The 10,944-nt window shown below is 37.8% G+C and overlaps 2 protein-coding genes across 2 annotated transcripts; one reads left to right on the top strand and one right to left on the bottom strand.

Annotated features, from left to right (window-relative positions):
* The first annotated feature begins 239 nt into the window (after window positions 1-239).
* On the top strand, window positions 240-2,149 carry LOC144433355 (low affinity immunoglobulin epsilon Fc receptor-like). Its single transcript, XM_078121661.1, has 4 exons — window positions 240-255; window positions 626-1,022; window positions 1,355-1,434; window positions 2,014-2,149. Exons 1-4 carry the CDS (start codon window positions 240-242, stop codon window positions 2,085-2,087), a joined length of 567 nt encoding a protein of 188 aa, XP_077977787.1. The 3' UTR covers window positions 2,088-2,149.
* A 1,183-nt stretch (window positions 2,150-3,332) lies between these two features.
* On the bottom strand, window positions 3,333-7,130 carry LOC144433354 (NXPE family member 2-like). Its single transcript, XM_078121660.1, has 4 exons — window positions 6,952-7,130; window positions 5,563-6,114; window positions 5,106-5,158; window positions 3,333-4,069 (listed from the first exon to the last, which is right to left on the bottom strand). The coding sequence occupies exons 1-4, from the start codon at window positions 7,128-7,130 to the stop codon at window positions 3,333-3,335; spliced, it is 1,521 nt and encodes a 506-aa protein (XP_077977786.1).
* Between the last annotated feature and the right edge of the window lie 3,814 nt (window positions 7,131-10,944).

The raw sequence follows: 10,944 nt of genomic DNA, 5'->3' as shown, positions 1-10,944 counted from the left end.
TTACACATCATCGTTATCTCGGTATCTGTTGAAATGGTTTTAGCATGTGACACAGTATAACTGCCTGTCTACCAGCTTGCCTGCCAGCCTGGTTACCTACCTGCCTGCCTGTCTACCTTCCTCCCGACCCGTTTACCTGCTTACATGTCTAATTACCTGCCTGCCTACAAGCCTGCTTGCCTGTCTGTCTGCCTGCCTGCTTGCCTAAACGAGTTATTTACTTAACTGACTATTTGAATATGGTGGTATTTGAAGGTATGAATCATAAAATATGATTTTCAGTTTTCATAAAGTGATCACTTTAGATTTGACCAACAATGTAAATTCCCGCTTACGTGGATAATTTTATAATTATCCTTTCTACCATGGTTGAGACCACAGGATTCAAACTTTGGACTTTAAGTTTTGACTTTCTGTTGATTTAATTGCGGGCTTTGTCATAAAATGAGTAATTGCATGCATGAATAATAGTAAGATTTCATATTTAATGGATACCTGTCTTATGGTCTTATAATGTGAAAGCTCAAAGCCCCCCCCCCCTCCTCCGATCTTGTAAAGGGTTAGTTTTTGGTTGTCTGATTGATTCATGAGTTCAGATTTAAAGGTCGTGTGTGTCTATTTGCAGGGTCATGTAAGGTACAGTTTGATGAATGCGACTGTAGAATATACCACGTGTATTGTCAGCAAGATGATGATGACCGTCAGTACTGTCCACGCGGCCACCAATTCTGTAATTCTAATTACGATGGTCTTGCGGTTTTGGATCACCCGGTGAAGAGTCAGGCAGTACACGAATATATCACACGCCATGGATGGCATTTGAAAAGCAATGGTTGTATCAGACAGTACGGTTTCTGGATCAACCTAGTCGATACTAGGGTCGAAGGCCATTTTGTTTGGGGCCCAGCCACTCAGGGTGATCGAAATGGACTGTGCAGCAACGACTTCTCAAACTGGGCACCAGGTGAACCGAATAACAACCCTAAGAAAGACGATCGGGGACAAGACTGTGTGCAACTGTGGTAAGTAATAATTGAACTATGTTGTATCGTGTAGACTGTCTGTCTGTCTGTCTGTCTGTCTGTCTGTCTGTCTGTCTGTCTGTCTGTCTGTCTGTCTGCCTGTCTGTCTGTCTGTCTGTCTGTCTGTCTGTCTGTCTGTCTGTCTGTCTGTCTGTCTGTCTCTGTCTGTCTGCCTGCTTGCCTGCCTGTCTGTCTGTCTGTCTGCCTGCCTGTCTGTCTGTTTGTTTGTCTGTCTGTCTGTCTATCTGTCTGTCAGTCTGTCTCTCTCTCATCGCTCATCGCATTGTACCAAGTTTTATTTTATTTTATTGTTGCTTTGCTTTTTCAAATAGGTACAGAGGTAAAAAAAATGGAAGGTGGGATGACGAGTACATCAACTATAGACCAAAGGGAGCAGTGTGTGAAACTCGAGGTGAGCGCATTTCCAATTTTAAAATCTTCTACTATAGGTGTGTAGACTTAGCATGACAGGCGCATTAATATTTCGAATTAGCTTCGACGCTACAGAAATTCGAATTCGGTTTTTCGACAGGCGGTGTCGAATTTAATATTAACTGCTTCACCTAACTACAATAACGTTGAATTTGTAATAATTAGATCGTGATATCAGGTTTATGACAAGTTCGATTAAGTATTCCTCGTCATCAGAGCACCTTGTTTGGTAAATGTAAACTAACCCCTCTTCTCCCCCCCCCCCCCCGAGATCATAGCCGAGTGAAGTCTACTACATAAGGTCGAATAACATGAAGCTTTTCGCAAGGTTCGTTTGGGTTAAGTAGGAATCAACGGATATAATGACACCTGTTCTTTATGTTGTTGATAACTGTAATTAGAAATTATAGGTAGGGTCTTCTCCCAAAAGCCCTATCATTGTGTAACAGCGCCACAGTATAACATTCTCTGTAATATTCGTGTCTTTTGTTTTTTTAACGCAGAGGATATAATAGTTATTTTTGTTTGTTTGTTTTCACACCTCTTCTCTTGCTTACAGTGCCACACTGCGACTACGAAGCATACGGCCTAGACCATAATGACTACGACAATTGTCTGAATTCAGAGGCTTGAACGAGGGTTAAATATCATGGTTTATTGATAAAGTTGAAAATCCGACAGACGTACTTCATGACCCGTCAAATGATTAGGAAAAAATAAATTAAAATAATATTCGATTCTTTGAGATTCAATGCATGTTATACGATATTATGTTTACTTGTACATAGCTTTCTTTGTATTATTAAACCATGGGTGAACTCGGTAATGTAGTCGTGAATAAAATATACTGCATCAAAGCACTGCCAAATGAATCGTGTGTGATTTCATCCGAGTGCATAGAAAACAAGCTCTTTTCTCGGTCTCCGTTCTCTCTTTGTCTACCTCTGTCTCGACTCTGTCACTCACCCTTTAACACACACACACTCTCTCTCTCGCCCCTCTCTCTCTCTCTCTCTCTCTCTCGCCCCTCTCTCTCTCGCCCCCCCTCTCTCTCTCTCTTTCGCTCTCTCTCTCTCTCTCTCTCTCGCAAAAAACCCAAAAAACAACTAAAAATAAACACCCGCGCGCACATACACTTTCTCCCTCGCCCTTTATCACATTATTTGTCTATGTCCCTGTCTGTCTGTCTGTCTGTCTGTCTGTCTGTCTGTCTGTCTGTCTGTCTGTCTGTCTGTCTGTCTGTCGCACCCTCACTCTCTTTCTCCCGTGTATATAAGGTCTGATTAAATATAAATGTGGCAACTTTTGACACTGACCTATAGACGACAGACACACTCTGCAACGTTCAGCGGCCATATATCTAATGTAAATTACAAAGGTTCACTCACCATGCTCACTGGTTCATTGTGGTTTATTGATAATATATCTCTCAAAAACGCAATGACACTCAACCAAATATACATGTATTTGTGATACAATATATTATATTAAAATAGCATCCTTTACCACACTAATCCTTACTTTATTAAATGTTACACTCACCAATACTACCGTTTAACGATCTATGTGTCAGAGAGGGTGAATTCTAATAAAACCTGCAAACTGTATTTCATAGTAACATCATTATATGTTTTAAGGAAGCTAAGGCAGTCCTCGTACCATACTTCGGGAAATCAAATGCGTCTTAGCTCCTCTTTACCCTTCACAAAACCATAGACGTTGCATGCATGAAATTCTTTTTATATATGTCGTTACTGATTTACCGGTCATACTTTCCTCATGAAGGCCAAACGTCGACTAACGTTAACTGTGCATAATTTGTCTTCACTACTTAGCTAAGATATAACATGAGAATTTAAATTATGTAATATATAACTTCTAAATCACCATATCGGGGCAAATGTATGATAACATCTGATACCATTGCTGCTTGATTAGGTAATCGGGCATGTGTATGTTATTGGCCGCAGAGTGAGAAGCCGACATATCCCAAAGATCTAAAAATCGAACACCGATACCGTTGAATACTCTTCTCACCATTCGGTCCATGTCATAATATAAGTAATTAGCGCTATGTACTGATTGAACGACGCTAACGTTGTCTCTTGGATGCGACAGTTTGATAACAACAACAGAGTTGGGGCAACGATGGAATAACCGTTCGACTGCGAATTTAGCCGACATGATTCTGTCCAAGTACGCTCTAACGGTCCAGGAAGAGAAATGAAAAGCGAAGTTCAATACTACCACGGCGATCTCCGACTGGCACACTTTGGTCGATATGCGATCAATAAAGTCACCCTCAAAGATCATTTGGGAGACATTTTGAATTGGCGAGCCGGCTCTCAGAGCAACGAATTTATAGTGTAAAGTACTATTCAGTGTATTGGAGGGTGAAAGAAGCGAGTAGAGTTCAAATTTCATTTGTTTTAAAGTCGAGTCTCCGTTCAAATAGAGTTGCTTCCCTGATAAACATTTTTCAATATCCGGTTTTTCCCACTGCTGACTTTTACATGTCATTGCAATGAAGGTCAAATTATCTTTCCAGAAACCACACGATAATGGCACAGGTAAATCAGCAGCACAGATCGGTAGATTTAAACGAACGTCCGAGTCTGAAAAAAACCCAACAAGTTTGTACATTGATGATTGTAACGTTAGATCTAACTATGTGTACTAGTAATTGTGCTCATGATTGGAGTCAAAATTCAACATGACGCTATAAAACCTGTTTCCACTACCCTTATCGAGTTGTTGATTGTGTTGTATTCGTTACTACTCACGTAGTGGTCCATGCTTTTACCAAGCTAATATGAATTTTAGGCTATCCTTAAAGGACCGTGATTTAATCCCAGGTTCTGGCATACTTGCTTTGTACTAATACACGGACTATGTACAGGAGCTTGTACTAATAATACACGTACTATGAACAGGAACCTGTACTAATACACGGACTATGTACAGGAGCTTGTAATAATAATACACGTACTATGCACAGGTACCTGTACTAATAATACACGTGCTATGCACAGGAACCTGTACTAATACACGTACTATGAACTGGAACCAGTACTAATACACGCGCTATGCACAGGAACCTGTACTAATACACGTACTATGAACAGGAACCTGTACTAATACACGTACTATGAACAGGAACTTGTACTAATACACGTGCTATGCACAGGAACATGTACTATTATACACGTACTGTACTATGAACAGGAACCTGTACTAATACACGTGCTATGCACAGGAACATGTACTATTATACACGTACTGTACTATGAACAGGAACTTGTACTAATACACGTGCTATGCACAGGAACATGTACTATTATACACGTACTGTACTATGAACAGGAACCTGTACTAATACACGTACTGTACTATGAACAGGAACCTGTACTAATACACGTATTATGGACAGGAACCTGTACTAAATTCGCTAAAATGCAGCAGCACATATAAATCTGACATGTGCATCTGATATCTCATTCTAATATTAGAGATTGAACTTATCAAAGTACCGAAGCTAATCTACGCTAAACCAAAATCACACATATTGGAGGGTATGGCTGAGAGGGACAGTTCCAGTGCATTCTAGGAAGATGAAAACATCTAGATAAGTTTTACTCAACAACTACTTACCACGAACATTTACCAGCAACGGGTTCTTGCCAATATTGACATCGTGATACTCACTGCATATACCAGAAACAAAAACGTTATTGTTGTCATGCAAAAGCTATGTTATTTATCAAATACCGTTCCATATCTTGTTGCGAGATCAGTGTCATTTTTCCAGTAAGATCATCGAACTGGAGGGAAGCCGTTATACCAGAAAAAAGACTAAGTAGCAAGATGTGCTAAAGTATTTGGCAAATAACATTGTGTTACCTGTGACTTTGTCTGTCTGTCTGTCTGTCTGTCTGTCTGTCTGTCTGTCTGTCTGTCTGTCTGTCTGTCTGTCTGTCTGTCTGTCTGTCTGTCTGTCTGTCTGTCTGTCTGTCTGTCTGGCTGTCTGTCTGTCTGTCTGTTTGTCTGTCTGTCTGTCTCTCTCTCTGTCTGTGTGTGTGTGTGTATAAACTGCAAATTTGTGACATACCTTTCAAAAAGATACGATTTAGATTGTATATCAGCATTTGTATGCATCTCCATAGCTTCTATATCATGACTTGTAGTTTTCAGTGTATCACATGACATATTGGGAACCTTGTCACAAACCATCACAGTACTGCCAAGAGACCATTTGTTACTAAATTCGCACTTATTTTGCCAAATCCCATTGTTGATAATTGAGCAATTTGTCTGTTCCACTGTCTTGCCATCGCTAAAAGTACCTATCCAGCCAAGACGTTCACTACTTCGTCGTCGCAACATGTTCAAAAACAAAATGGCTTCCCTTGTATAGGACAACGTCATCGTGATCTTTGTATTCCCTTTCCATCCAGCATAAAAGTAGACGCTGTACGTACCATTGTCGTAGTCTACAACTCGCCCCGCCGTTCTTGTAGTCTCATGATCACTGTCGATCATCACGCCTTGAAGGAAGTCACCACCTTTTAAACGTGCATTACGATATTTATCGTAGGTTTCTATGACGACGTGGACATAATCACCTTTATTGTAGACTTTCTTTTGTTCAAATAGGTAAACTCTACGAAAGTAATTAGATGACAGAACATTTGTATGAATATATCCATCCATCCATCCATCCATCCATCCATGTGTGTGTGTGTGTGTATGTATGTATGTATGTATGTATGTGTGTATGTATGTATGTATGCATGTATGTATGTATGTATGTGTGTGTGTGTATGTATGTATGTATGTATGTATGTGTGTGTGTGTGTGTGTATGTATGTATGTATGTATGTATGTATGTATGTATGTATGTATGTATGTATGTATGTACATGTATGTATGTATCCGTCCACCATCCATCCATCTATCCAGCCGCCAGTCAGCCCATCCATCGATCCATCCATCCATCCATCCAATCCCATCCGTCTATCCATCCATCCATCTATTATGATCTAGCCTAATTCAATGGAAGCAACAGTATCTACTTCTATTATTTATTTTACTGCCTCTTCATCTTGAGATCGATGTTATTGTCAATTTATCAACCTTTTCCTATGGTATTTTCCAATAACTCTGAGCCTGCACTATTTGTAATCCGCAATGTACAATGGCAATCATATTACATATAACAGTTCCCTCGGCATGTAATCAAAATATTATGGCCCTAAATTATGTCTTTGTAACTACATCATTCGAAGGATAGATCGCTATCCAATGAAGAAGTGAAGTGCACGCAAACCCCCATATCGAGACAGTAATATATATATATATATATATATATATATATATATATATATATATATATATATATATATATATATATATATATATATATATATATATATATATATATATATATATATATATATATATATAATGCCACAAAAAGAACTGATAAGTATGCTCTTACTTTGAGTTGTGAACAGATGTGAGGCCGTAGGATCCAATTCCAACTTCAAAACATTTTGTAGATTTTTTCTCTGCTGTTGGGAGATGACTAGTCCGCCATTCAATTTCTTCGACAATTGCAACCCAGTTCATTCCAAAATGACCTAATTTGCTATACGGAAATGTATATTCATCTTCCATTTGTTGACTCGTTTGGGTTATTTCTGTTGGGCCGATGGGGGAATTTGGTGTTACAGGGCATTTTTTGGATTGTTGCTTGATCCGGAAGTGCTTTGGTTGGGGTATAGCATTCTGTCTGCCTCGGATGAGCGGTTTGATCTTTGGCAATACCTAAAAAAAATTAAATTGGCGATGATGTGAACATGCTTGCGTTCCCATGATAATACCGTCACTGGAGTCACAGGATAAGTTAATGTATATTATACTTCGGTACCAGCTGTTACAGTAACTCTACCCGAGCATTATTTTTTCGACCAGACAACCAACAACAATATAGTCACTGAAAATTTTTAAAATTCTAATTGTATATTTCTTAGAGTTCGCTTTTATCCAAAAGTAGTACATTAACAAGTTGAAATATTTATTTCATTGGGTCGCTGGTTTTTTGGGAGTGTACACAAAAATCAATTTGATTAGATTTATTTTACCATGTTATATGCTTGCTACACAAAATCGTTTACTCACAGGGGTGCAATACTATGACAGAACTCCATGGCCTCGCAATGGACGGTAGGGCGTACAGAAGTTATTTTCACGAGTGATTCGGTTTATTCTGCCGCGTATTTTCACGAGCGATAGCGAGTGAAAATACAGCAGAATAAACCGAATCACGAGTGAAAATAACTTCTGTATGCCCTGCCGTCCATTGCGAGGCCATGGGGTTCTGTTATTATTACATATGTACACCAAAAACGCAATAAAATGCAGGTGGGGAAGGGCGAACAACATATTCGCATGAATATGTATCAGGTCACCAGCTCATGTCATTCAGGTCAGGCAGAGGTCACAGACGTGAATTATGAGCGATGATTGGTTGTCAACAACAATAAGTATTGATATGCAAATTATGTGTTGACCTGCTCTCGCTAGCTAGCTCCGCTGTGATTCATTCACAAAACCGATCAGAAGAAATGCATACACGATTATTTTAGTAGTAGAAACAGATACAATTCAACAGCGTGGTATTCTTAGTGTCCTATATAATAGTACTTCAGTAAAATCTTTCAAAATGTACAATATTATAAAAGTTAGTCTTCATCAGAATCGGAAAAGATTACGGATTGTCTGCAGCGTTTTATAATGTAAACACACTGACAAGAACTTTGACAGAGGTGTTTCCGGCGACATGAAATGTGAAATTGAAAGATCCACCGCTAATACGGGTATTTTCAAAACATTCCGCATAACTGTGGGAATTGATTGACTGCGTTCTGGCTGGTTGATGGTCCTGAGGATTGTGTTGCACGATCTCCCATCGGCTGCATTTGTTGGGCGTTGTTGATGTGTACGAAGCATCGGTGGCCGTAGTCGCTGGGCGCGTGCCTCGGGTCAGCTTTATTTTGTTGTTGATCATAATAAAATTCACTCTCAGAAAGTTCAAAATAATTCAAATTAAACAAATCGTTATGTTCAGAATCCACCGAAATATCTTCCATTTGTAAAGTAGTGGTCGCCGGCAATATTTACAAACATAAAGTAGTTCGAAAGGTTGTTTACTCATTTGCATAATGAACAGTGAAAATACCTAACTAATTTGCATAGTTATTTGATAGGTAAGACACTAATTTGCATAGTTATTTGATACCCCAGAACTTGCGATGGTCGAGAAAAATAGTGAAATACATTATGAACCAACAAAAAATTGTTCAAAAAGTGTGTAACAACAGGAAAGACACATATGTGCATTTAAAAAAATGCATTTATTTGCTTATTTTCATCAGGAATTGGTTTTACTTTTGGATCTATTTTATCTCATTTTATCTCATTTGCATAGCCACCAGTGAAAATACCGGTTTTATTTTTGACTGTACACCAACGTACACAATGGTACATATGTAATAATGTTCAGAGTGTACGATATACAGAGTAACATGAACGCGTGGGACATGCTATTATTAAACAAATTCTTACACGTGGACATTCTAATAAATGGCTTTCGTGGATGTGGCTAAAATTTTGGAATGAAATTGCTGGATGGTGAACAGGTTAAATAGTGGCTCAGACCTAGCTAGTAAACACGTGTACGATTCATTTTCCGCTGCAAGTTTAAAATATAATTTACAGAAATATATATAAATAAATCATAGTACACATACTGAGATAAACTCTGTTATGGTTAAATATGCACAATTTGAAACCTTTGGAAATTGAGATGTGCTGTTTTAAGAATTTATTAGTACCAATTATCAAGTTCCTAATGCCATATCATATCATGACATGGTTGGAACTCTTCCAGTACTAGGCATGATTCAAACTATACTGTTGTAGTTTAAATGGTTCAATATTACAAACAGTGTCCCTTTGATAAAACGAACTTAGAGCTAAAAGTATGTCATATCTTCACCAAAATAGTATTTAATCGTTACTCCAAATTCAAAGATATATTTATATAATCATGAAATAAAATAAAAATTTCCATGTAAGGTTTGTAAAGACAATAGAATGGATGGGGATTGTAATTTGTCTATGAGAGCAGTATAGTATGTTTTCAATGTTTTGTAAGGTAATAGCATAAGGAGTGACTAATATGAATGAACTGTCTTTTTAATAAGGTTCGATACAAAACCTTATATCGTACGTGATAGTATTGAAATTACGATTCTGACTAGAGGTGTGTCCATTCCATTAGTTGCATAGTTCCACATAAAAGTTTATTCCATAGTCAACTAAACCGTTAGAAACAAGTCTAATAATATTTTAAAACAATTACTCGAGAAAAAAAAACAATCAAACTTAGATCAAAATATTTGGAAGGTTTCGTATAACAAGAGAACTTACCGATACTGTTACAACTAGACTGAAAACCATGCCAACCAAGAAAAAAGAAATCAATTTCCTTGTATCGGTGAACATCAAATTTGTCTCTTTTGGAGAGACGGGCTTTGAAGTATTGTCAACAGCCATTTTATACGAAAAGCAGTCTGGACAAACAAATACTGCTGCAACGTATCAGGTAATCTGGCCTGTGAGTTTAATATCCGGTATGTGGTAATTTTATATGACGAGAAACAGGGCAATATTAAAATTTTCCAATACATTATTTGAGCATGTGCCCAGCAATTGGTATGTCACATTTTAAAATGATTGACAGCATGTTAAACCAATCTAATTGTATAGGAGAAGACCTAATGCTTTACGAGTAATAAGAGATAATCGTAACATATACAGCCAGGGCTCCATATCACTAACATATTAGTGACACAACCATAGTATATTTCGTGTCACTATTTACATTCTCAAACTGAAATAAATAATTTAAGGGAATAGAATGTAGATCTTGTCAATTATGTGTGGGTTATACATGATATCCATGTTACATCTGTATGTATTAAAATATTAATAATACACGCAATTCGTTCAAACACTGTGCACAGATTGTCAAAAATTAATTAAATGCAATTGAGATCAACAATTCAGATTAACACCATATGTTTCTGTGACATCTAGAATCTATAATAGATTGTTCCAACAGGTTACGATATATGTATGTATCCATGCTGATGACTGCATTATGTGTATGTTCATATACATTCATGTATGTGCGTAGCGAGTAGGTGTGCAGATAAGTAGGTAGTTTTTAATTTTTTATGAATGAGGAAAGAAAAGTGACACGTGTAGGAATTGAACCCACGTCCCCTAAACCCTTGTCAGAGTGCTCTAACCAGCTGAGCTAACGTGCCAACTAGTAGATAACGTGAATTTATCCTGATGTTATTGTGTACTACTTTCACTATTTTAAGATGCTCATTATTATGCATGATTTATTGTAATTTGT

This window comes from Glandiceps talaboti, chromosome 3 (assembly GCF_964340395.1).
Source record: "Glandiceps talaboti chromosome 3, keGlaTala1.1, whole genome shotgun sequence".
In the NCBI taxonomy this organism is placed as follows: Eukaryota; Metazoa; Hemichordata; class Enteropneusta; family Spengelidae; genus Glandiceps; species Glandiceps talaboti.
This window is presented reverse-complemented; position numbering and strand designations above follow the sequence as displayed.

What these genes read in the sequence shown, in the direction of transcription:
- LOC144433355 (XM_078121661.1), top strand. An exon ending in CAAGACTGTGTGCAACTGTG is followed by an intron (nt 1,023 to 1,354) that starts GTAAGTAATAAT and finishes TTTTTCAAATAG; the next exon opens with GTACAGAGGTAAAAAAAATG. An exon ending in AGCAGTGTGTGAAACTCGAG is followed by an intron (nt 1,435 to 2,013) that starts GTGAGCGCATTT and finishes TCTTGCTTACAG; the next exon opens with TGCCACACTGCGACTACGAA.
- LOC144433354 (XM_078121660.1), bottom strand. Translation starts at nt 7,130, where the DNA reads ATGGAAGATGAATATACATTTCCGTATAGCAAATTAGGTCATTTTGGA. An exon ending in ACATCTGTTCACAACTCAAA is followed by an intron (nt 6,115 to 6,951) that starts GTAAGAGCATAC and finishes TTACTTTCGTAG; the next exon opens with AGTTTACCTATTTGAACAAA. An exon ending in AAATCGTATCTTTTTGAAAG is followed by an intron (nt 5,159 to 5,562) that starts GTATGTCACAAA and finishes TGGTATATGCAG; the next exon opens with TGAGTATCACGATGTCAATA.